Source organism: Centroberyx gerrardi, chromosome 11 (assembly GCF_048128805.1).
Source record: "Centroberyx gerrardi isolate f3 chromosome 11, fCenGer3.hap1.cur.20231027, whole genome shotgun sequence".
NCBI lineage: Eukaryota > Metazoa > Chordata > Actinopteri > Beryciformes > Berycidae > Centroberyx > Centroberyx gerrardi.
This window is the reverse complement of record NC_136007.1, coordinates 4491814-4519045: the sequence shown is the minus strand read 5'-3', so window position 1 is coordinate 4519045 and position 27232 is coordinate 4491814. Positions and strand designations below refer to the sequence as shown.

The 27232-nt window shown below is 42.6% G+C and overlaps 1 protein-coding gene across 1 annotated transcript; it reads left to right on the top strand.

The window, feature by feature from the left end:
• Nucleotides 1-111: 111 nt before the first annotated feature.
• Nucleotides 112-27232, top strand: LOC139910169 (uncharacterized). Its single transcript, XM_078286691.1, has 12 exons — nt 112-224; nt 8811-8963; nt 11218-11325; nt 15038-15194; nt 15764-15997; nt 17324-17430; nt 18447-18594; nt 20078-20130; nt 21330-21427; nt 23350-23530; nt 24570-24731; nt 25751-27232. The coding sequence occupies exons 1-12, from the start codon at nt 204-206 to the stop codon at nt 27230-27232; spliced, it is 2904 nt and encodes a 967-aa protein (XP_078142817.1). The 5' UTR covers nt 112-203.

Below are 27232 nucleotides of genomic sequence, written 5' to 3'. Positions count from 1 at the left end.
AAAAAAAAAAAAAAAAGAAATCCCCCTTTTTTATTATTAACATTAAGTTGTACTCTGTGGCAAAGTTTGGCCACACCTAGATCCTGTCCTATTTCCACTAAAAAAGGAGGCTTTTTTTTTTCTTCTGGTGCGTTTGTTTGTGTGTCGGCGAGTCCCGGCGGTGAAACCGGAGAGGGGCCTCAGAGAGGGAATGCAGGACTGCAATGGAGCACAATGCAATACAGGTAAAGCCGATATTATTTCCAAATAAATGCCGATTTGTGTGACTTGGTCGTTCCGCTGTCTGACCTGTTGATGGGGAAATAACCGCACCGTGTGTCGCTGTGAGCTGGAGCTCGGCTCGGCTTTTATTTCATTTAGTTTCAGCTTGTCGTATTGATTGTTTTCCCATATCAACCGAGCCCGGAGAGTTGCTCTGACTGCAATTACAACTTTATTCAACCAGGCTCAACTTTTCCAGAGGTGGAAAATATTCGGCTGATATTTGTGTGTTTGTGGCAGAAAGACACGGCGGCGGCACCGCACCGCCGCTGCGGGTTATATCCGAGACACCGCATTTTAATTCCACTTTAATATTTCTGATATTTTCGCCATGTTAATGATTAATTTCTTTGTGTGTCGTGTCGACAGTCTCAGCTTCTCCTCTGGCTACCAACCCCCACCCACATTAACACATTCAATCAAATTGATATTCTGGCCATTCGCTGGGCTTTAATATCAGGAAACTTTTATTCAGCCTTTTTCTGCCGAGGCGACACCGCGTCGCTGCGACGCGAAAAATTTGATTTCAGCGGAGAAAATTAATTTTTACACCGACGCGATATTAAAGATTGAAATATATTCGAGTGGATAGGTGGAGCAGGAGTAGTATTGGCTGTAATGTGAAGCATATTGATATTATTATCAAATCCCCCGACATTTTGTCTCCGGCATAATTGCCACCCAGCTTAAGGAGGAATGTTAATATTGCGGTTGGGGGGGAAATGTGTAGTTTTTGTACTTGAAATAGCGAGGATTAGTGCTGACTGTATGAGGAAACATCCAGAGGACAGACAGGGCAGAGTGGCTGCAGTCGAAATATGAGGCATATGTTCAGCACAAGTCTCTGTTTTCACACAAATCTGCCATATGTGCTGTGGGAAATATTTTCTATTCCAGTTGTGGCTCTATATTTTCATAATGCCTCTGTTGGAATAATAAATTCCTGCAGCCTTGGGGGGGTTTTCACTGCTGAACTTGTGTGTTTTTCTGAATAACAGGATATATCCAAGGTCAGTGCTATAGGTTTGTGTTATATTTTTGTTTTATTTTTCAGGAGGCATTTTTTATTCTTCTTTATTATTTTTTATTAATAATAATTCGTCATTTTTCTTTCTTCCCTTCCGTGCTGAAACTGTGTAAAATCTCACTGCATTTTCCAGAAATATCACGAGAACTGACGTAGGCAGGGTGCAGATTAGGGTTTCCATCTTAAACTCTATATTCACATTTAGACAGAGGCTGCCTCAGTCCTGCCTCATATTATATTATGTGGCTTTTTTTTTTTTCTTTTTTTTTTTTTTTTTTTTCTGCTGAGCCCTGCCTCGTTTCCACCGCTAGGCTGAACCAGAGCTTCAGCTGTCCCTCCCCCAAGAAAAAACACAAAAAATGCTCTATAATACTCCTATGATATTCCTATAGGGGCTTACACTGTGTCTATGGTACTGAAGAGTGACTTCATCTTACTTTATGGTGTGTTTAATCTCCTATGTATCACTATAATAGTCCTATAATATATCTAAAATATTACTATAGGGACTTATAGTGTGTCTATGGTAGTAAATAGTGACTTAATCTTACTTTATGGTATATTTCTCTCCTATAGTATTATTATAATATTCCTACAGGGGCTTACAGTGTGTCTATGGTACTGAAGAGTGACTTCATCTTACTTTACGGTGTGTTTTATCTCCTATGTATCACTATAATAGTCCTATAATATATCTAAAATATTACTATAGGGACTTATAGTGTGTCTATGGTAGTAAATAGTGACTTAATCTTACTTTATGGTATATTTCTCTCCTATAGTATTATTATAATATTCCTATAGGGGCTTACAGTGTGTCTATGGTACTCAATAGTGACCTTATCTTACTTTATGGTATGTTTTTGTCTCCTCTGTATCACTATAGTCCTATAATATTTGTATAATGTTACTATAACTCACTACTGTAATCAGTAGTGAGTTTGCAGTATGTTATAGTATTTTTCTCATCTCCTAGTATCATCACAATATTCCTACAGTGTCTATAGTGACCTTATCTTACTTTAAAGTATTTTTTCTCCTATGGTATCACTATAATATTCCTATAATATTCCTGTAGGGGCTTACAGTGTGTCTATGATACTCAATAGTGACCTTATGGTATATTTTACCTCCTATGTATCATTATAATATTCCTATAATAGTCCTATAATATTTCTAATATGACTATTACAGTGTGTCTCTGGTACACAATAGTGACTTTATCTTACTTTTTGGTATGTTTTATCTCCCATGTTTCACTATAATATTTGTATAATAGGCCTATTACCATATGGGCTTATAGTGTGTCTATGGTACTCAGTAGTGACTTTATCTTACTTTATGGTATGTTTTATCACTTTAATATTTCAATAATTATACTGTAGGGACTCATAGTGTGTCTGTATCAATCAATAGTGAGTTTGGAGTGAGTTATAGTATTTTTTCATCTCCTGTAGTGTCATTATTATTTCTTGGACCGGTCTCTCTTGAAAAAGAGATTGCATCTCAATGAGACAACCTGGTAAAATAAAGGTTAAATACAATTATAATATTCCTGCAGGGGCTTACAGTGTGTCTACAGTGGCCTTATGTTACTTTAAAGCATTTTTTCTCCTATGGTATCACTATAATATTCCTACAATGTTGCTATAGGGTGTTACAGTGTGTCTGTGGTGACCTTATCTTTCTTACTTACTACTCTATCTATCTATCTATCTATCTATCTATCTATCTATCTATCTATCTATCTATCTAATATTTCTAAAATATTCCTATAGAGACTTATAGTGTGTCTGTGGTAATCAATAGTAAGTTATAGTATAGCATTGTATTGTATAGTATAGTCTCACTATAATAGTGCTATAATATTCCTATAGGGGCTTATAGTGTGTCTGTGGTAATCAATAGTAAGTTATAGTATAGTATTGTATTGTATTGTATAGTATAGTGTCATTATAGTAGTGCTATAATATTCCTATAGGGGCTTATAGTGTGTCTTTGGCACTCAATAGTGAGTTTATCTCACTTTACATCACTATAATATTCCTTTAATATTGTTATAGGGATTTACAGTGTGTCTGTTGTAATCAACAGTGAGTTTAAAGTGACCTTATTGTACATTATGGTGTTTTTTTAATCTCCTTTGTATCACAGCAATATTCCTATATAGTTTGTAGTTTTGCTGTGATACTTATGCAGGATCCCTCTAAAATTGATTATAGGACTGCTGTGGCTGGTCTGCAGAGCTCCAGCGGGTGGGGGAGGGGGGTGGTTAATGGGTGGCTGATGGGTGGGGGTGGGGGGGGTGATGGGTGGGTGGGGGTGGGGAGGAAACACAGGAGTGAGAATTTGAGAATTTGACATGAGGGGCAACAGGAGCGGAGCCGCCTGCTGGCTGCAGGACGGCCGGCTGGGAATGAACGGTTATCGTAGAAAATTTGTATTCAAAGAGACGTCCGTTGGTACTATTTTGGTACAGGAAGAGACTGAGGAGAATCTCTATAAATATACGCATTTATTTTGTGAATCCCAATCTATCGCAGCTAAATAGATTGCAGCTGTAAAGCCAACCACACCCTGAGTCTATACACTAGGCCTATTATTTCATGTGGATAATAAGCCTGGTGCATGTGTCTCTTTGCCGTCTGCCTAGTTATGTTTTACGTGATTTATAATTGAGTTTATTTGCACATAATGACAGAAGGCACAACACCCAGTGAGGTTAATGCTCCAAAGAGACAGAAACGGGATCTATCAGGCTTCGGTTGTACAGAAATGTAAGTCGCACCGGCCTGCAGACCCGTGGTGTCATGAGTAATGTTTGTAGCTAAGCAGATTAATATAGAGTCTGGTTTCTTAAGCTGTGGCTCAGGACCCAAAATGGCAACAGAAACAGTGTGTTTCCCTGAGCCTGGCGTCCAGACAGAGACAGTCAGATTATCATGCAGACTGGAGGAATATAAGGATCTCCAGTGGAGGAGAGTGTGTTTTCTGTTAAAGCCGAGCCATGTCTGGTACTGAGGAATTAAATAATCGCATCACCTCTGCTGGATGAAAAACCTTGTATCTCCAAAAAAAGTTAGGGAAAATCGGCCTTCATTTCGGATTGATGCCACAGTGGAGTTTGAATGGCTTTCACCGACCGGAGGCTCCTGAAATCATTCAATAATTCAAAACGCCCAAATTGGAGCCGCTGTATTCACCCAGCAGCAGTACAGAAGCTGAATTGGCCTTCAAATATTTGAACTATACTTGAAGGTGTGCTTGGTTTATCGTTCCAGCCGTGTAAACAGCCTCGATAGCGCACATAAACCTCTTGCAAGATAAGACGAATCAAGTGCTCCTCCTGGATGTTTTCTCATTAGATTCAGCTACTAGTTTTGCCTCGCTGTGCGCAGCAGCGGCCTGTAAACACAAGGGGAGTCACACACAAACCAGAGCTGTAGATTAAATAAAGCGTCAGTATTGGCTTGAACAGTGTGAGGAGCGTTTTGTGCGAAATGAGACATCATCCACCATTTTGGGGAAAAAGGAGAACCTGCTGTTACAAAATGACTACTGCAACAAAAATAAACCTCATGCTTGCTGGTAGACATTCACCTGCCAAACACTAACATTCTTGAGGGTCGAATCATATCTCTATTTTTGAAATATTGCTTTAATTTTTTTCTGAATGCTTGTATATAAATGAAACCCTTCATATTTTATTGTTTTTGGTATTGCATAATGGAAAAAAATCGTCAGAAATATTGACCGTTTCACAAAACATCAGTGAGTGAAACTGTGAGAATAATCATTTTCTCTCTCGCTCAATTCAAGGAGATTGGTTCAAACTGTTCCTTCAGTAAAGCGGCTGTAAGGCTGCTGAAGGCCTTTTCTTAGTTCAGTTTATTAAACCGCATGTTAGAAACGTACATACCGCTCAGACGTATCAAGGATAACACTCAAACATCAGATTTCTTTCCTCTGCGGTGCTTAAACACATTCAACGAGATGTAGACACTGCTCAGTATATTATGACGACTCCCTGAAATAGACAAGTTACAACTCTGATTTGGTCCGCTGTTGTTTTCCTCCATCATACCTAAACAACAAAAACCAATCGCAACTTGAAAATTAAAAGTGCAGCGAAATGTATTCAGGCGCTCTGTCAAACATCATGACACGTCTTTTTAAATCACATGAAAAGGAAGAAAACTGGATGCTGTGATGCTCTGACAGCTGAAAGTTCACAAAACCTCTGCAGTGTGTGTGTGGAAGTGCAGCTGTATCAAGTCACATTGCATTCACAGTGTCTGTCAAAATAACTGAGAAGTGCATTTCCAAATCCTTTATGTTCATCTGGGGGGGAATAAAACAAGACCTGAAGTGCATCATTCAAGATCTGTAACATAAGGAGGATCCAGGCTGTAAACTGTCCTACAGAGGAAAAAACTGTTACTTCAATTTTGGTCAGAAAGATTTTTCGATTTTGTCATTTTTCTTCGTGTTATCTAAGAGGATAAAGAATACCCTCTTACTAGGTCAAAAAAACCTAGTTATATAAAGATATTCTTACAAATTCTTTATGTGTGGCTGGGCAATAAAATAAAAATCTCTTCAATGCCATTTTTTAATGCCAATTTCACTGTGAGCAGCTCCAGCCCTTTTGCCCTGTAATGTAATGTGTGTAGGTGTTATCTTTTTGTCAACCAAGGACTTTGGTAGCCCGCTATCCTTCTTAAAAAAAAAAAAAGTTTTAGTCTTGTGCCATCAGTCATTTTATAATGTTGGAATGACGCTCTTCAGCTGCAATATGATCTGAGGTTTTTGTTCACAACGAGAAAGAATAGAAAAGTGGCAATAAAAGCAACAAGAAGCATCGTCCCTCCAAGTTTCATCCAAATCAGAATAGTAGTGTGTAAGTATAGCCTGTCAACGTTTTAAATGTTGACCTTTAATTATAGCGTCCCTATTTGGCCAATTGGTGTAATGTTTTAAAATCCCTGGAACACAGTGCAAAGATGCATCACTGCTCCAAGTTTTGTCAAAATCAGACCAGAAAAGTCTGAGATATCCCACAAGGCCCTGATGTCATCACATGGGGACGATTAAAACAACATATTAGGGTACTTTTTAAAGAATATCAGGCAGTATCAGGTCAAAATAAACACTTAACTAAACCGCAACCTCTCTATATTTTAGATATATTGAATCATGATTTCCTTTTGAAAGTGGCTGTATAGCATTCAGGAAGTGGACTCTTCCTATGTCCTCCATATTGTGCAGCCGTGCCGGAGTACATGTTAAACGGCAGAGTAGAACAGGGTAAAGCGGAGTAAAAGCAGCAGATCTGACGCAGCGAGGCCATGCAGCCGCTGTGTTACTCCATGACGGCGCTAATTTGTGTCATGTGGATGTGTGTCCAGTCCAGGCAACTTGTCTTCCTCTGAAAATGTAGTGACTTTCAATTTTCCAGCATTTGGTTTTCTCGCTGAAGTTGTAATTCCAGGGAGAGAGAGAGAGAGATTTTCATTGTTGGGTCGGGCAACTTTCATTCATTTCTAATAGTTTACCCCCTCCCATTAATACCAAAATAACTTTTCTTTTTTTTCTGGTCATGATTACATTGTTGAGCCGTACCTGCAACTGAGAAAATGACGTCATTGTTTACCTCTTGTCCCACTAAAAGTATTGTTGGTACAGAAGTGGATGCTATATTGTTTAGTCGGGTGTGTATACTCTACCAGTCAAAAGTCTGGACCCACCTGATTGAATGTTCTGTTTTTCATTCTCTTAAAGCCATTTTGATCTAAAGGCTTCTGCTTAAATGCTTGAAATGTGTTTCTTAGTCAAATATAAATAGTGAAGTTGATCCTATGTATGAATTTCTTTCCAAAGCCTTTTGCCTTTCCATCAAGGCAAAGGGCGGCTACTTTAAAGAATCTAAAATATAAGATAGTTTTGATTTGTTTAACACTTTTTTGGTCACCGCATGATTCCATTTGTGTTATTTCACAGTTTTGATGTCTTTACTATTATTCTAAAATGTGGAAAATAGTAAAAATAAAGAAAAATGTGGTGTGTCCAAACTTTTGACTGGTAGTGTATACTATACTTTTTATATATGAAAAAAAAAAATCTAGTCATGGACATGCTGTGACCATAAAAATCTAGTAAATAAGTAGTGTTTTATTTTCCTTTGCAGAGCAGTGTTCAATAAGACTGCTGTGTTTTTTGTGAAATCACTGCAAGAAGTTAGTTGCTTTTTTTTGTGTTTGTAATTACTCATTCATCTGTTTTTATGGTCAGAAACTTAAAAAAAAAAAAAAAAAGTTAACTTGGAAAAGAACTGTGATTGTCTATTTCAGAAATGAAACTGATGAAATACAGGGAGAAGTGAAAGGTTTCATTCCAACATAAAAAATATTTATGTAATGATATAATTTATTGGTTATGAGAAGGAAAGGGGGAAAAAAAGTCAGAATTTCATGACTCAACCCTTCAGTAGTCTAGATGATTCCTTTCTCAAATGTCAATATTTTGCAGGCAAAGATCTACAAATATTGAATAACTTCAGTGTTTTTTCCATAATGACGTTTACTTTTGATCACTCACTTCATAGCATGCGTCACTACACCAACATCAGTTTGGTAATAGGAGGCGTCACACTGTTGTATTGAGTGGTTGGTTATCGGTGGCTGAGATATGCCTCTGCCATGCTAGATATTCTCAGTTAATTTTTAACATTTCCTCTCTAAGTTGTTTAATATATTACAATATCCTGCCCTGCTAGACATGTGGAAATGTTGCCTTCCTACAAGATGGTGTAGCTTCATGGTCAGACGCCAGACAGGATGTTGTTGTCGTCTTGCTTTCAGTAAATTTACTCAGCAGGAAAAGTTGAGTTCTGGTGAATTGATGGGAATCTAGTGAGGAGAATATTGACTCCATACAACACACACATTTACAGTTTAATTAGCTATTTTTTTTCACCAGGGAATTTTCAAATTATAGGGGAAAAACTTCCAGTTTTCCTGCAGCTATCTTTCAAAGTGGCATATTAGCATGGTTAGCATTCTTAATTGAAACCCATGGGTACTGCTGTTTTCATTCATTCATTCATTCATTCATTCATTCATTCATGACCATGGCATCATGATGTTGGAAGGTCAGCAGCTAACTAGCTTACTTAGATAACTTAGTATGGACAGATTGTATTTTTTTCAGTTAGCAGCAGAGCGCTAGGCTTCATGATATTAGCTTCCTCCTCTCTTACCCGTTTGCTTTTTCACAGGGCTTCAGTCTAACATTACTTAGCGAGAAAAACTGTGATACTTGCGATATCACAGATACTTGTGATACTCTGCCTCCGAGAAACGTTTGTAGAACTAAAACTCCAGTATTGAGCTACACCGGGAGTTAAACCCCTAACCCTGACCATGTTGGTGCCATGCTTACCCACTGAGCTCCACAGGAACCATAACATCTCCTCCTCACTGTGTCCCACCTTCACATGTCCTCTTGTCTCCCTGTCCGCCAGTGGTTGGGTGCTCCCTCCTGCCTGCGAGGCGGCTATGCCTTCTACAAGTCGGTGAGCAGCCGAGCGCGGCCCGGCGGCCCGCTGCAGGTCTGGAGGCTGGGCGAGTTTTACTTCGTCCGCTGTGGACCGCAGGAACCGGTGTGCATCGCTGAGGTGAGACTTCTGTCACTTGGGGGGGGGGGGGGGGGGGGGGGGGGGGGGGGGGCTTATCTGGGTCCGGGTCGGGTTAAAGCGGCGGTCCTCAAGTCATCGAGACCCAAGAGCCTCCGGGTTTGTCAGCACTACCGCAGCTCATTTCGCTTCGTAGTTGAACTTTTTGCTAAATTGGTGAAATCAGCTGCTGTAGTGTTTGGCCGGAGAGGAAACTTCTCCTGGGTTACGGAGGCACATGGTTGAGAGCCACCGGATGAAAAGTGATACTCTGACATTTTGAATTGTTGTTGTTGGTCTTCACCAGACACTTGTCACATTGTGGGAGAGAAGTTTGTACATGTCTTCAAACCACCGTGTCCCTCAGATTCAACAGAAACGGCTTGTTAGTATTCTTAGGATCGCTCCTTGAAACCGAGAGTCGCTCGCTAGCCGCATCGCGTCGTATGAAAGATGAATTTCAAAATGTCACGGATCCCCCTCTAAGAGCTGAGTCGAGACATTTTCAGTTTCTTTTTATTTATGTGTTTGGAGGTGAGATGTTTTTATAAGCGCCCTGGGTTTTTTTCTCTCTCATCTCTGCAAACAAGTACATTTTTTTTTCTCCTGTGTTTTTATTAAACCAAACTGAAACTATGTTGTAAATCAATGTTTATGAAACTGTGGATTGAAGCCAAAATGGGTCATGGGCCTTCTTCTCCTGGGTCTCCACATGAGCTGTAGTAGAGTAACAGTATTTATTGAGCCTGCATCCCACGGCAAGGCTAAATTTAGTCAATTTAGGTCGCGAGCTGAAAGAGTAAGGACACGTGTTTTAATTAGATTGAATTGTAATTTGGGCTGATATTGTTGTATTGACAATGATTGGTTTAAATGAAGGATCTGAAGGGACTTTTTTTGTTTTTCTTTATTGGAAAAAGAGAAAAAATAGAAACTGTGTGGAGGAGACAAAGAAACCCTCAGGAGCAGAGTCTGAAATTAACATCCACCGAGCGCCAAATGCCGGTAAAATTTGCCTTTTAGTGGATAAATCAATAAAAGTCGCCAGTAATTGGGTTTTGGTCTTCGCCTGTTCTCAAACTTTGTCCCTGCCGGCCACCGTACACTCTCTCTGACCGTGAGCCAATCGAATCAAAGCAAAAACAACGTCTCTGTATCAAACAGGCTCCTGATTGGCTGCCTGTTACGCTGCTCCACTCAAAGCAGCAGCATCTAAACTTCTGCAAACCTTTCCTCCTGGTTTTCCACTTTATTCTTTGTTTTTTCTGTGTAGGAGATTGTTAAATTTGACATATGATGATGATACTGTTTTGAACCATCAGGGACTACTTTCCCTGTTTAGATGAGAAGTGAAGGTGGTGGGTGATGGGAGACTTTGTACAGCTAAAAATAACTGCGTGGCGGATGAATACGTGGTTGCAGATCTGGTTTTGTGCTTTCTGCAGGGGTTCTAATTTATTTATTCAGGATTTCTCCCTTTCTTGACACAATATTCCCATTTCTGTCGGACATTTCCTGTTTTCCTTTGTGTTTCCTCCACTATTTCCTGCTTCTTTGGTGTTTCATCCCTGTATCCACACTCCCCACATTTACACACCACAGCAATCTCTTTCAGGTATCTCCCTCTCTGTAGCCCAGTCGTTGTACATCGCTGTTTATCCAACTGGGTTTGAAAGGGTTTCAGAAGCCCAAGGGGTCAGCGAACTTTCTCATGTGATCCTTCAAACTGAGTTAAAACATGAAAATCACCAAAAATAGACTTAGGAGGTTGTTTGGAGATTTGCAACACAACTACAAAGCCTCTGTATTCAGGAAAAGGGTTAAAGTCACGCTGAAATGAAACTGACTTTTTCCTCTTTTTAGCTCATTCTATCATATCATACACCTCTTTCACAATTTCTGCCAAAAAAAAAAAAAATTGTGTGTTTTTATATCCAAATCTCACTATTTTTACTTCCTGGAAAACAGAAAATCTTTAGTGGTGACATCATTGTGTACCAGGAGGTGACATAAAAAATTCCAACCAATAAAACATCACAGATTTTTGAACAGTCCCGCCCCTCCCATCAAATAAAACTGTTTCTCTTCCTAACTTCAATCTAATTAAAACACGTGTCCTTACTCTTTCAGCTCCCGCCCAACATCCTGTTTCAACAGGAAATGCATCACATTAAGGAAGTAAGATGCTCTCAAAATGCCGTTTCATCATGACTTAAAGGTATCTTTGCGTTCTTCTCTGTTTTTCCCCCCGTGTCAGGTGACTTTACTGTGGGAGGACCAGGCGCAGCGCCACCTGCTGGCCAGCGCCAGACTCTACTTCCTCCCCGAGGACACACCCAAGGGCCGCACCAGGGAGCATGGAGAGGTGGGTGGGGGATGGGGGATGGGTGTGTGTGTGTGTGTATGTGTGTGTGTGCAAGGGTCAAAGGGCACAGGGCCGCTGCCTCCTCTTTCATTCAGTGAGTCGTTCATTCTATTTATACAACGGTATTTGATTCATGTATCCACTTATCCATTCATATACTCATTCATTTATGTAATATTTCATTCATTCATATGGTATTTCAGTCATTTACTTATTTACATTTACATTCTAGGTATTTAGTTGACGGTTTTATCCAGAGAGACTTACTTAGATACTGGGTCATTCATTCCTTTTATTCATTATTAGCATATTATTTATTCATTTATTCTTGATAGATCATTTATGTCTATTACGTAATTCATTCATTCTTTTGGTGTTAAAATGATCATTCATTGTCAGTGTGAATTCATTCTTGATGGGTAATTCTTTAATTGAATCAAAATCAATATGAGGACGAATCATTTTGATCTAATATACCGTAATGTTTTTTTTGATCTTTCATTCATTTGTCCACTCATTCTTTAAAGAAAAAAAAATCTGTTCCTCCTCTTCTCAGCTCTATTATACATCAACATTCAAGGAAAAACATGAACATATTTTTTTCTGGTGCTCTACGGCTCAGATTTTTTTAAAAATAATTTTGGTGATCTGCTTATTCTGGATAGGAGCATCAGCTAAATGCCGTGAAAGTAAGTTTAAAAAACAACAACAACAAAAAAACAATAACAGAAGTCAAAGTATGATTTCCCATTAATAAGTGAAGAAGCGCCAGCTGCAGCGTCCCGTCAGCTGCAGCGTCCCGCCAGCTGCAGCGTCCCGCCTGCTGAATGTTTCTGATTAGCACAGTTCACATGCAGGCTGCAGCTCCGCTTCGCATGAGGATCCTCTGGGAGACGGACTAATGTATTACCCAAATGTAAATCTTATGACCGCTGTGAAACCAGATTTTCCACATTTTCAACTTCGATATTCCACTGCAGAAAGTCTTCATATAGGGTTTTATTTTCCCTGATGGAGAAATGAGGCTTGTGAAGTTTTCGTTTTTTACAGGAATCATTGCTGTGTTTCTGTATATGAAGAGTTAATTTCCAATATTCTAATATTTATTATACAAAAGAAAATTCGTCATGTAATAACTCTAAAAATCTAGAGGATCCAGTCTGTAAAAGAGCGATCATTTTGTCAACCGAGGGCTTAAGTTACCTGTTATGCTTGAAAAGTATCAATTTTAATGTCGTGCCATCAGTCATTTTACAGGAGGAACAAAACTCATGATATCTAATTTCTATTTGTTTCCATTGTCTTTTTAGTAAAGTCTTGTATAAGAGCCTCTCTGGTTTCCTAACCGCTCCGCCGCACTTCCCCACAACTTTGACCTCCCTCTGCTACCCATAAACCTTTTTATTTTGTTAGGTTTTATTAATTTGAGCGGAAAAATCATGTAACATTTGATAATATTAACAGCAGATTTGACATGCTGAGTTGGTTTAAAACACCCGAGGGGATTGTAAACGGGCCATAAAAACTTCACAAAATACAATAACAGAAGTAAAGTATGGTCAGCTAATTTATGATACACAACCTATACTTTGTTTATTATCGCTAGAAAGGCTTGGCGTGACACGTTTCGACTCAAAATTCAAAACGGCAGCTTTAAAAAAAAAACGCCTCTCCACTCTCAACTCTTCTCCTGGAGCCTCTTCCTGTACAAACCAGTGCTGTAACATTTTTCAAAATCACACAAGGAAGCGATCGTTAAAATTGATCTCTGATTTCCTCCGGTCGACGGCTGCCTTGGCCTCGTCCGCCGGCCCTCGCAGCGTTAATAAAGTCGGAGCCGATCGCTGCGGTTGCAGATGCAGCAGGAATGTGAAGGATCCTCATATAGAGCTCCAGGTTTGGGGGTTGGGTCGGTTTGGTTTGGGCTCGGTCTCTGCCTGGAGGACTGAGCAGGATCGCTGTCACAGCTGACAAACTGGAATGGGAGGAGATCTCACAAGCTTAAGTTGCAGTATGGCTGCGGGGGCCAAACTGGGTGAACCGGGGCTTCGTCATTTACACTGCAGGCATGTGGGAGATGTTTTTATCAACAAGAGCAAAAGAGGCACAGAGAGAGGAGCTGATGTCTTGTTTTTTTTTTCCTGTTTGAGGTTAGATTAGATTACGTTTTTAGATGTGACATTTTAGACGTTTTAGCTGACGCTCTGATCCGGAGCGACTTGCAGCGAGTCGGATAAGTTTGTTAGTTTATTTCTGACGCGGCGACACATTAAACCGCCTGAGAAGAGGAAGGAGGTGGGGAAGAGGAGGAGGTTCACTCCACAGGTCGACTTTTACCCCACAGCTACATGAATAGTTCATTTCTAATGTGTTACGCAGTCATATTGGAAGACAAATATTCCCTGAAGTTCCCTAAATGTTGTGGTTTGAACAACAGAGGGCTGAAGCCTACTAGTCCTCTAACAAGCACTACAGCATTTTAATTGTAATCAGTCAGTTAGGAGTCACTTTTTCAAATGAAGGGAATCTAATTTTGGAACAACACTCTTCCAGGTTCCAGTGATTCCCTTTCTTCCCTCTCGTTGCCAGCAGTGAGAATCAGCCACCAGCGGCCCAGCATGGCCCGGCCTTGCTGTGGAAAAGCAGGCAGAGCTTCTTCCGGGCCGCTCACACACACACACACACTCTGCAGGCTGTTGGCTGGAAAAATGCGGTCGCACCTCATTTGACCAGGGGCGACGTTATCTCATGTTGTGCCGGCTCTTTTTGTGTCCGCATGTAAATGTCAAGGCTGTTTGAGCAAATCCCCAGCTGACGAGGACACTTCTCCTTTTAAGAAAATTTGGCGTGTGTTTATTTACACTTGGTTTGTGTGTGTGTGTGTGTGTGTGTGTGTGTGGGTGGTGCAGCACATGCTTGAAAATTAATGAGCAGGTAATAGTTCAACAGGTAGAGCCAGAGGTGGGGACTCGAGTCACATGACTTGGAGTCAGAGTCGAGTCACAGTTTTAATAGCTTGAGACTTGATGCATGAAGAGAAGACTTGAGACTTGACTTGACTTGGGTTCTGGTGACTTGGGACTCGACTCTGACTTGTACTTTGACGACTTGAAAAGGTTTCTAAAGTCTTGACTTGAGATCTTGTGTTTGTGTAAATGACTCAGATTGAAAGTGATGAGATTTGTTCCAGCAGACGACTGAATTTAAATTCTGTTTTCTGAATTTGTATGGAATGATTGAATTTATTGAAGTTGAAACTGATTATAGAAATCAAACTCATGATGCTCTTACCAAGTTTTTATCCTATTAAAACCATATTGCATTGAAAAGTCCTAGATATTTAGTTTTCTTTAAGATATTAAATTGATACTGGACTCTTGATTTGTTCTGACTTGACTTGCTGTTCTACTTTTGTCAAGACTTTAGAAACCTTTTCAAGTCATCAAAGGTCAAGTCAAGTCTCAAGTCTTCTCGTCATGCATCAAGTCAAAAATGGGGAATAAAAAACTGAATCCTTGTAAACTTTTTGGATTGTTTTAGCGTGAAAATGGTCAAATTTAAAGAATATCAGCACAAAATATCAGATATTGGCAGCTTCAATCCAAAAGTATTGGCCTTCAAAAACCCATATCGATCAAACAGCTAATTACGGAATTAACCTCTTCATATAATGCTTTTGTGTGTGTGTGTGTGTGTGTGTGTGTGTGTTCAGGACGAGGTGCTGGCGGTGTCCAGGAAGATGGTGGTGCAGGTGGAGGACCTGGTCCGGTGGGCGTGTCCGGAGCCGGCGGGCTGGAGGAGCGGCGGGACCGACGGCCTCCACAAGCCTCCGGACAGGAGCAGCGAGCCGCTCCGGGACAAGACCGACAGTGAGACACACACACACACACACACACACACACACACACACACACACACACACACACACACACACAGCACACTGCAAGGGTTTTAACATTGAAAAAAAGAAGAAGGGACCCCAAATTAGTCTTGAAACAATTCTGTTGTTTAATTGACAGAAAATTAACCGATCATCGAAATTATAATAATTTTAGTCACTTATCAAGTAAAAATACCAAATACTTGTTGATTACAGCTTCACAAATGCTGAGATTTGTTTGCTTTTCTCTGTTTCATATCATTATAAAATTAATACTTTAAGTCAGCAATTTTAAGAATCACTTTGCCCTAAACCAAACTGATTTCGAAAACGAGAGAGTGTAAGCTAATGTGAAATTCCAAATGTGTATGTACTGGTGTGTTGTCAGCATGTGCATGTCTGTATATTTGTATGGGTGTATATTTGTATGGGTGTATATTTGTATGGGTGTATATTTGTATGGGTGTATATTTGTATGGGTGTATATTTGTATGGGTGTATATTTGTATGGGTGTATCGCAGCATGCGGTGTATTGATCCGTTGTGTGGTCCCTGCAGACGGGCCAGCGGAGCCGCAGGGCGTCAAGGTGCTCAGCTTCCCGCAGTACTGCCGCTTCCGCTCCCTGCAGAGACGCATCCAGGACGGGGCGGGGCCGCCGGGGCCGCAGGACCCCCACCTGCTGGCGCTGGGGGGCATCAGGGTGGCGCTGCCCGACACCCGGGTGCTGTACTGCAGGGACACCTTCACCCACCCCACCCTGGAGAGCAACACCAGCTTCTGGTGGCAGTTCAGTGAGTTTCCTCCAGTCCACAGCGGGGGGGTCAGGGGGGGGCTTATGTAAAGGTTTGAGAAGTGCTGCCATAATTTAAAGAGGCAGTAAGTCTGATTTTTACTGCCCCATATTGCGCAATATATCCGCTGGGAATGAAAGGGTTGTTGATCAATACCAATGACTCAGCGATTACTTCACCAGCCGCTTTCTGGTTTTTTAAAACTGACTTTCTGGCCCGTTCTCTGTTTTGGAATAAAAACAAATATGCACAAAATCAATATACACCTATTGGAGTTAAAAAAAAATGTCAGCAGCTCAAAGATGGATGAAGAGGAGCGAGTCGCAACACATTTCAGCTTGTTGTCAAGCCAAAGAAGCTAATGACAAAGCAGTTTTATTATTCCAGTATCCAGCATGGTGATATTTTAATGTAAAATATAATAAGAGTAACGGATCAGAAGCACATCTCAGTTTCTTTTCGTGAATGTTGAATATTTTTTAGAGGCATATATAAATGGACGGATAGATTTATTGATCCGTGATTACATGGGAGATCATGTTGCCTATTTGGCCGTGATTGGAGTTAATTTCTGTATAAACTTAACTATTGTCATGAAGTAAAAACCAACACATCACTCCCTGGCTTGTGAAGTGTGAGCGCTCTGGGAAACACTGCCACCTGCTGGACACACCGGAGCTCTGCCGACTGATTTAGGAGTCTAGTTTTATAAAAACTTAGTGTTGGTTGTATTTCTAGAAGTAGAATTAAATTTGCGCCACTCTCTGAATCACCTACAGAGATCAGTAAAGTATCTCATTACATCAAGACCACTTTACTTATTATTGTTTTTTCAGAGCTTATTTACTGTCATACACCGCTTTATTTACTGTACAAAATCATCAGATTTAAAGGAAGATCTTTGTGTTTTGGCTAAACGCCGCCATGATGAGACGCTTTTAATGCATCTCGGCCTGCGTGTGACGGCGATTTTTGTCTCATCACCAACTGCAAATATCACTTGCACTTCTGGATATATGCAAAATATGCAAAATATTCTGGATATATGCAAAATACATATATTTGTTTTTCCTCTAAAGCTGGCAGTCCAGAAGTGCAAGTGTACATATGGAACGCAGTATAGAATGACATTAGAGTGCCGTGGCTTCAATGCAAATATATATATTTGCATTGAAGCCACGGCAGACTAATGTGCAGTTTTAAAGTCACGCATATTTTAACATTTCAGAACAAATGTCCAAGTAATTTCCTGCTAGCACATCTTGCTTGCTTTCCTATTTTAATTTATCTGATCGTTTGTTTGTTTGTTTGTTTGTTTTGCGGCAGGATGTCCGTCTCTCAGTCTGCGGGGACGACCTCGCAAGAAGAGAGGCCGCGACAGCAAAGACTCTCCCACCTCCGGCCAATCAGAGTCCTGGATAGAGAGGATGAAGGTTTGCCCTCTTTAACTCGTTTTTACAGTTCTTTAAAACATTTCTCCACGGTTCCAGGAAGTGTTTTTAACAGTCATTCTTATTTCAGGGATTTCTTACAAGCTGCCTACAAGTGGTACTTTTTTAAGGTTAAGTGTGTGTGTGTGTGTGTGTGTGTGTGTGTGTGTGTGTGTGTGTGTGTGTGTGTGTGTGTTGTATGTGAAAATTGTGAACGAAGAAGTAAACTCAGAGCATCTAGAAGCCTCTCAGGTCCCGGGACAAAAGTTCATTATGGCCGCACATATATGGCAACTGCCCTAAAACTGATGATTCTACATGTAAATATGAATCTAATGATGCTTCTAGAGACTCAGGAACTTTTACCCTCAGCACATTTTAAAATGAGACACTTTTTACTTTTACTTCAGTAGATTTTTACTCCAGTACTTCTACTTCAGTAAAATAGCAGCAAACTAACAGTACTTCTGCTTGAGTAGGACTTTCTAGCACTCTTTCCACTTACTTTGCAGTCATCGAAAGTCTTTTCATCTTGAAATGGGTCAGTGGTCACTGCGTTGCCAAAAACCTCACAGAACGGAGCCGTTTTTGTCTTCTGTTGGCGCTCCACAGTCAAACCCATTTCATGGAGACGAGCGTTTGACAGATGGTTCAGCGTCAACCCAAACCAGCACAAAATGTTCACAATATAATATTATGGCACAGTTAAAATTCATATGAGAACAGCTTTGGAAACTGATACCAGGAAGATATTTCAGTCCTGATTTCACTAAATGTTGCAGGCAGCAGCTACGAACGACTACAGACTTTAATTTTTGCGCTGTGTTTAGGTTTTCAGCGTTGGTGCAGATCGTCGTATCAACATCTATTCAACGTCTAAATGTTTGCTGGGTGGTTTGACGCGGCCTGCTGCTGTCAGAGCGCGTCGGGACGGATAGAAAACAAGCGTCCCGTGTTAAAAACACACATCAGACACTTCCAGGGCCTTAACGCTGTCCCGTTCCCCCCCCCCCCTGCAGGAGAACGTGATGGGCAGCGTGGAGATGGGCTGCGAGGGGAGCTGGCTCCCCCATCCCGAGGAGCAGCTGTTCCTGGATCAGCTCTACGGCTTCATGGAGCGCCACGGCTCGCCCATCCACAAGGTGCCCAACCTCGGCTTCAAGAAGAGTGAGTCACGCAAGTCCACATATGTTTTGGTTTTTTTTTCCTTCTGTTAATGTCTAGTCCAATAGAGCGTTCATGACAGTTTGGAACTGGAAGGAGAAGATCATCGGTTCGATCTCTGTAACACCTGGCTGACCTCTGACCTCTGACCTCTGCAGACATGAATTTGCATCTCAGAGGCTCCTCTCCACCTGGCATTAACCTGCATCCCGTACCTGGATTGGGTCCAGATACCTTTTAGCTGGATTACATTCACACCTGGTGTTAAAGTGCTCGGATTAAAATGCTTGAAATGATCGGATTTCTCTTTCCCTCGCAAAACTGAAATTTTCACGCACGTCACGTCCCCTCATTCGTCCTAGAGATGGCAAGTGCTCAGAAACGGGGTTTTTTGTTGCACTTTTTCTTATTTTTCAGAGGAAGAGATCGTCTTAGACAATATGCATACTGTAGGCGACTGCAGAGGAGAAGGCTGCTAGTTTACTTAGTTTACTTCCATTACAAGAAGAAGAAGTTTACTTCGCTTTATGTAGTTCCTAAATGTGGATTGAAGACTGATTGCATTTATACTACTTTGTTAATTTGGTCAAATGTGTCTCTGAACAGATCTTCAGTGCATTTTGAGTGTATTTACTCCTGGATTTTCTGCGTTTTTGTTTCTCTCCGATCGTCCAGGACGAAGGGAGCCGGAGGGAAACAAACTCCTGTGCTTTGAAAAACCGATCGCTCTAAATTCTTTGGGGGAAAATTCCTAAAAAAAACATTTTTATTTTGCTCAGGAAAAAAGATTAAAGTATGAAACGAGTCCAGCAGCTGGCACTCTGTTAAGATCGGGATGGCAGCGGCTCAGAACTCCTGCTCGACTCGTTCCCCGATCGTCTCTGTATCAAAACCATCTTCACAGCCCGTTTGCTGCTGGTAGCGAATGCCTGGCACCACAGTTTGCCAGCAGGTGCAGAAAAATAAATGTGCCGTTTATTTAAACACATGGCGGTTGAAATCATTACAGAGTTGTGCTCCTATTCTCCGTTGTTCTGATATACACGTCAATAAAGTTTCATCTAACCTCATCTAATTTACCGGGCTTGAGGAAAGTAGCAGTCAAATACATTTCGTGTAACTGAGAAAAACAGGAGGAGGGCTTGACTCGTGTCTTATGTCTTATCTAGCAGGTGAAGTGTCTCGCTGACTAGATAAATCAAGCGCACCTCCGAGTAGTTCACAGATTCAGCTGAAAGTATTTGTCCAGATCTGTCGTTTCCCATCATGTGATCAAGTCAAGCAGAAAGACGCAGCATTTGTTTTTCATTCCCAAATTGCAGCCTGAAGCCAGCTGCTCCCACTACGAATTTGACTAATTTGCACTTCTATCCACATTGTATTTGTCCCGGTGTGTGTCGGCTCGTCCCACCGCTGCATCATAACCCCCGCTGTATTGGAACTTGTGTTTATAGTGTGTGTGTGTGTGTGTGCTCTCTGTTCTCAGTCGACCTCTTCCTCATGTATTCTGTGGTCAAACGGCTCGGAGGCTATGAAAAGGTGAGTGTCAATCACTTTACCATCAGAGTCTCTCTAATATCACGATCAGTCAGCCAGGTGCAGCAAACCCACAAGGGACACTGACACTTATGCCAGCTGACACACACACACACACACACACACACACACACAACAATACTAATAATAAACTTTATTGGTGTAGCTTAAGGAAGTGCAGGAGCTCATGTGGAGCGGAGGAGACGCTGCTGGACGTCCCATCGCCACACTGCGAGATGCAGAGTCTAAATATATGTTGCTGTATACAAATAGAAATCGAGTGTCAGATGCCTTCAGTGTCAGAAGCGGCGTCACCGTACAGCAGCTGCCGGGGGAGGTCGACCGGTGGATCCTTTTATTTGTTCGGTTGTTTACACTTTATTTTTAGATTTTCATTTTGCAACCGCTGCATCGTAAACCCCGCCCATGTTATATACCAAATACTGACATCATCGCGAAATCAATCGGATGGATCAGTGATGAAATGATCAGTTCCCCAGTCAAAAACAGCTGAAATGAACCGCGTGTTGTGTTATAACTTTGGGCCGCTGTGGACCTCCAATATGGCCGCCAGAGGGGAGTGTTATATCACCCGAAGGCCTTGTGTAGCATAGATATAGATATAGATACAGAGTGATGTTACACAATCATTGGACTCGTGTCAAAAACAACAGAGTAATAATAGCTTGCAGTATTTCATGATGTGTTGTGAAATGTGTTTTGCAAGTGGCTTAAACCCTCTGCTCCACACACACACACACACACGCACACACACACACACACACACACACACACACACACACACACACACACCATTGACTCAGTTCATTCCCTATCTTCTAATCTGAGAAACCCAGAAGCAACACAAAGCGAGAGCATCACACGAGCTTCTGGGTGCAACGGATAGAAATCCTGTACAGGAAATAGAACGAGTAGAAACACCAGTACATGCCTTAACCTTTAACCTTTAACCCTTACCTTAACCTTAACCTAATCCTAACTCTTAACCTTAACCCTAAAAGCAAGTCCGAACCCTAGAACAGCCCCATGAAGAAGTGACGACCGGCCAAAATGACCTCACTTACAGGAACACACACACACACTTCATGCTGCGGTACTGGTCTTGTCTTGAGTGTGTGTGTGTGTGTGTGTGTGTTTCCCTCGGCCTGTGTGTGACGCTGTGGGTCTTGTGTGTGTTGCAGGTGACGTCGGAGCGGCTGTGGAAGGTGGTGTATAACGAGCTGGGCGGCTGTCCCGGCAGCACCAGCGCCGCCACCTGCACCAGGAGACACTATGAGAGGTCAGACCACACAGCCGAGCCCAGAGAAACCCACCCAAAAACACTCTGAACTCTGACTTTACTGAGAAACCCACCCAAAAACACTCTGAAGTCTGACTTTCCTGAGAAACCCACCCAAAAACACTCTGACTCTGACTTTCCTGAGAAACCCACCCAAAAACACTCTGAAGTCTGACTTTACTGAGAAATCCACCCAAAAACACTCTGACTCTGACTTTACTAAGAAATCCACCCAAAAACACTCTGACTTTACTGAGAAATCCACCCAAAAACACTCTGACTCTGACTTTATTGAGAAATCCACCCAAAAACACTCTGACTTTACTGAGAAATCCACCCAAAAACACTCTGACTCTGACTTTATTGAGAAATCCACCCAAAAACACTCTGACTTTACTGAGAAATCCACCCAAAAACACTCTGACTTTCCTGAGAAATCCACCCGGAAACTCTGACTTTCCCCTTAAATTTCCCCTTGAGTAGCTTCAAAGTTGGACATTTTTTCCATATTATAGCTGCTTATATTGAGTGAAATATTCAAACCCAAGATGGCATTTTATATGGCTGCAGCATTACATCAAATTAAAAAAAATCTAGATGTCTTGTGCATCATTTTCTACACATATTCCTGTAATTCAGCCTGACATGTTTGGTATCTTTAGAAACCTTGGGATCTGGACTAGAATTTAAAATAAAGTTCTGTGGGTTTGAACGAAGCTCGGCCGCAGAACGTGTTCAAGTTCATTTATTTCTCCAGCCGTTTATCACAAGCATGTCTGAAGGGGCTTTACAGAGAAGGAGCCTCACTAGATCGAACTGATCAACAATGAACTGTAGAACAAGTAGAAGTTTATTTATTTGTGCTACAAACAAAAGGACAGTCCAGGCACTCCAAATATACAAATATAACCACAAGGAAGAAAATACTTAAAAAGCCTTTATTGTAGTGGCTAAATCATTAAAAAAAAGCCTACAATAAAGGCTTTTTAAGTATTTTCTTCCTCGTGGTTATATTTGTATATTTGGAGTGCCTGGACTGTCCTTTTGTTTGTAGCACTCTTTTTTTTTTTTCCCCCGTTTTCCAAGAGCACCCGATACATTTTTAATCCTAGTTTGACAATATAGAGCAACCAGTCATTTCCTTTTTTCCAAGTTTATTTATTTATTTTTTATATTTAGATTTTTATGTAGCACATTTCGTACACAAAGGCAATTCAAAGTGCTTTACACAAGGTATAAGACATTAGATAATACATACAGGAAAGATAAGAGAAAAAACAAATGAAAACACAATGTGTATAAGAATAAAGAATTAAAATGCATAATAAAGAATGATGAACAGACTGATGTAAGACAGAAGAGCAGAAAGACAAACACAAGGAAGCAGAACAACGCACAAGACGGAGCAGCCGACCTAACCGGTGGGACCGGCAGGGTGGAAGAGGATTTATCACTTTTAAAAAAACACATATTGGCGATGAGCTTTGCATTTCTAGGCCCATTTTGTTGTATTTCTCTTATTCCTGTGGATAACTGGCCGGATGTAAACAACGTGAGATGTTTCCAGCAGCTACAGTGGAGTTTGATATCAGAAAATGTTTCAGAGATCTAAAACATCAGCGGGAAAAGGTCGGGTTTTAGGTTTTGGTGTGAGGTCAAAAGTTCACCAAAGGTCACCAAAGCTCTGTCCAATAAATGTGACTTTTGTTTACAAGCCCTGGTTCATTCAGTGTGAACCTAAATTAACCAAATACAAAAAGTCAACAAAGTGGAAAACACAAATGTTTCCACTGTGGTTCAGAGCAGAGAAGGCAAACCCCAGGTGTGAACTTGTTTTTTATTTTGTATTTGGGCTAAAAGAGAGTAAAGTAAACCCTCTGTATCTGTGTGTGTGTGTGTGTGTGTGTGTGTGTGTGTGCCAGGCTGATGCTGCCTTATGAAGAGCACGTCAGAGCAGGAGGATCAGAACTCAAAGCCCCAGAAATCCCCTCGACTCCCAAAGCCAGAGGGATACGGGGAAGGAAACCGCTTCCGAGGGGCAGGAGACCAGGACCCAGAGCCAAGGAGAAGAAGATCGTAACCCCGCCTCCTCCTCCTGCTGCTGTAAGTGTCGGGGCGGGGAGTGTAAGCATACGGGGTGTTAAGAGACATTTCTTTCTTTATACAGTTGAGAGGAACAGCATCACCTGGTGCCTCAGTCTCTGTTTCCACCAGACACACAAACAGGAAGTATAATATAGGAAGTGAGCTGATTGGTCCAGGTGGACTCAGAGAGCGCAGCAGTTTTCAACCGTGAAACAAATTGGAAATAATGTAACCTCTGTTTTGTTATTTTCGTTACTTTTCATGTTATTTGATTTACTTCTTATCATACTGAAAAGGCCTATTTCAGTTTTTTATTTAAACCTTGTGGAAGGCTTTTTTTATGTTACATTGAAACCTCACCTGAAACCTCACCTGCTACTCCATACATCATCATCAACCAGCATCAACAAACTGAGTAAATCAAGTAGCCTAATTCAAGAAAACGCGGTGTGAACATGTTTGGCGTCTGTATGTGGAAATATTGAAATATTGGAATCGGCATGTGGAGATATTGAAATCGGCTGCTACAAAAAATATTAAATGTCTTAAATTCAGCTGTTAGAGGTTCATATTTCTTCTTTGGTGTCTTAGCGCTGCATGTCCACTCTTAGATTAATACAGAACAGTGTTAGTAGCGCAATATGCATCATATCTGCTTTACTAAAGACTCAATATGACTTAACTATTAATTTCCTTGTGTCCTTATTCTGGCCAACTTTTCAAAGAAATTTTCAACTTAAATTTGCTGTGTTTATTTGGAAACAGGCTGGTTTTGCCAGCTTTGTTTCTTTATTTTGTGTTTTTCAAGTGGTCTTAAATTCAGTTCCAGGTAGCATTAAAGTCTTAAATTTGCCTTTGTAAAACCTGCAGATATGCTGGCGTAGGTCTGATCAGTGCTGAGGTCTGAGGTCAGATACAGAAGACGATGGCTCTAGGATGCCACAATTTACTGCCGAACCTCCTGGAGGTGTAAAACTACCTCCTGGATAAATAAATCCTGGATAAATAAAGATTAAAAACCCCTTTCTTGTGTGTGTCGCCGCCTCCCTCCCAGCAGGTGGTCAACCCGGACGGCACGGTGGTGGTGAAGAGAGGCAGAGGCCGGCCGCCGGGAAAACGCAACAAGGCCACTCTGATCGCTCAGGCCAAACTGCTGGCTCAGCAGCAGGCGAAAGCCAAGACCGCAGCCGCTCCGCCCGCCAGAGCCAGCCAGCACACGGTACGTCACCGCTGCACACCTCACTGTCCCGGAAGGAAAAAACTTACTTTGCAGACATGGTGTACAGTAAAAAAAACACATAATAAAAACACAAAACCATTATAAAGCACACAAGAACTGATGCAAATCAAACCAACACTCACAATGTTTGTGAGAATTTGAGATTTTGCCAGGTTGCTGCAATGTTTCTGCATGAAACGGTCAAATACATAGATTGCGGTTTTTGACCAATTATTGCACAGAAAATGTCCAAATCAAGCCACAGGAAAGTCAGATGTTTTCCTTCTCTGCTTGCGATAGCCACATTGGAAAAGTTTATCTCCAAAATGAGAGATCCACCATGTGAAAAAGTTTACATCCACGTTTACAAAAATGTTGCTGACATCCAATTAAATCTCACTGAAAAACATTAAAGTAAAAAGCTATTTTACAAGCTTCACCCACCAAATACAGATATTTTTGTGGATGGAATTCTACATTTTTTTTTTAAACTATTGGGTAGATCAATTTTGGGTAATTTCTTCTAAAAGTGGTTCTATAGCATTTGTAGTATGAAACTCTTCACTTACTGACAAAATTGCTGCAACTTGTGAAACAATTTCCCAATGTTTTGCTGGTGAACCACAAGCAAAAAAAAACAATCCACACTTGACGATCATGTATTGATCCCTGAGGGGAAGTACGGTTGTCACACAGCAGCTGGTAAACACAGCAGACATGATGAGATAAGACGAGGGGAAATCCAGACTGTAAACAGTTACCTCATGACCAGACATGCCTAACATCAATACAGATATCCACAGTAATATAAACATCAGCTGTAAAAGCAATCATCAATCAGTTGATTTACTCAGTTGGTCAGTCGATCTTCCAGGGGTCAAAGAGTGTGAGTGTAACATCTGTGTGTGTGTGTGTGTGTGTGTGAGAGCTGTGGAGTGAAGAACATTTCCAGTCACACTGCTTGACCCTTGTTTTCTTCTCCTGGTATTTTCTGACCGCTCCTTGCTGTCGTCCCCCAGGTGCAGCAGCCCGTGCGGAGCCCCTCCCCCCCGCCCGTCCACCCCGCCTCGCTCCCGGCCAACATGCCCCTCACCCCGGACCTCTCCCCCATGTCCGCCCCCTTCCTCCCCTTCCAGCCCAAACCAGGCCGAGAGGTGAAGCAGGAGAAGGGGGATTCCCTGACCCAGCCTCCGTCTCCCGGCGGTGCGCTCCTGTCCGCGGTGCCCAGGCACTTCGTGGGGGGGTCTGTGGGCGGGTTCAGCCCCACCAAAGGCATGTGTCCCATGGCTGTGTTTAGGAACCGGCTGATCCTGCACAGAGGCTCGGAAAGCCCGGCGCTGACGCCTCAAGACCCGGCGCAGCACCACCCCGCCGTCTACGCCCTCCAGCCCAAAAGCGGGGGCCCGGATACCCCCGTTCCCAGCAGTGATCAGCCCCAGCCTCAGCCCCACCCCCCCCACCACCACCACCACAGGTGCTCGTGGTGTCACGTGGACGAAGGCGCCCAGAGAGGAGGCGGTCGGGAGGGGAGACCCCGGCCGTCTCTGCCCCCTCTCCGGGTGCTCCCGCTGGACCTGGACTGCAGCGTCCAAGTCCGCCAGCTGATGAGGACTCGTCTGGGATCGGTTCAGCTCCAGTCCTTCACCCGCCGGCTCTCCGAGGTTCTGTCCCAGGACCTGAGCGCCAAGCCCCCCTGCTCCCCCATCACCCCCCCGCCCGAACAGGCCCTGCCTCTCAACCTCAGCAAGCGCTTCACGGCCAAAAGACCCCCGTCGGACGACCCGGAGCCGAGGGAGGCGACGACGAACGGCAGCGCCGCTCAGCCCTCGTCCAAGAGGCCCAGGGTCGGCTCTCCGGAGCGGAGGGCCGAGGACTTCAGCCTGGGCGGGAGGTCCGGCTCTGGAGCGAGTGCAGGAGGAGGAGGAGGTGGAGGAGGAGGACGAGGCGCGGAGATGAAGACCCAGGAAGAGCCCGCGGACCTGAGCTCCCCCAGCAGGATCCGGGCCTTCCTGCTGGGCTTGCCGCCTTTCCGGGTGAAGCTGGAGGAGGACCTAAATGGGGACAGCTTGGGGAAATCCCTTCCTCCGCCGTCTGAGGCCGGTCCCCAGAGGACTGAGACGGAGAGAGGAGAGGGAGGGGGGAAAGCGACGGCAGAAGTGAAGAACGAGGAGGAAACGGTTAAAACGGAGTGCGGCGAAAGCGAGAGAAGCGAGACGGAGGTATCGCAGTCGGGGGAGGAGGAGGAAGACCCCGAAAAAGTGGAGTCTAAGGTCATAAAAGTAGAATTTGTTAAGGGGGAAGACGTTGAGATGGAAAGGGAGCGTGTTCAGGAGGAGGGCGAGACCTCGCTGGCAAACTCCACGGACCAAATCGGGGATTTCGGAGGACAGCAGACGCCCGACGAGGAGAAAGAGGAGTGTGATGTGGAGGCGTCTGCCGAGGGGCGGCCCCGCCCCGTCCTGCCCCAGCCCCCCGCTCTGGTCCTGGCACAGCAGAGCTGA

What these genes read in the sequence shown, in the direction of transcription:
- LOC139910169 (XM_078286691.1), top strand. Translation starts at nt 204, where the DNA reads ATGGAGCACAATGCAATACAG. An exon ending in TGGAGCACAATGCAATACAG is followed by an intron (nt 225 to 8,810) that starts GTAAAGCCGATA and finishes CCTGTCCGCCAG; the next exon opens with TGGTTGGGTGCTCCCTCCTG. An exon ending in CAACCTCGGCTTCAAGAAGA is followed by an intron (nt 18,595 to 20,077) that starts GTGAGTCACGCA and finishes CTCTGTTCTCAG; the next exon opens with TCGACCTCTTCCTCATGTAT.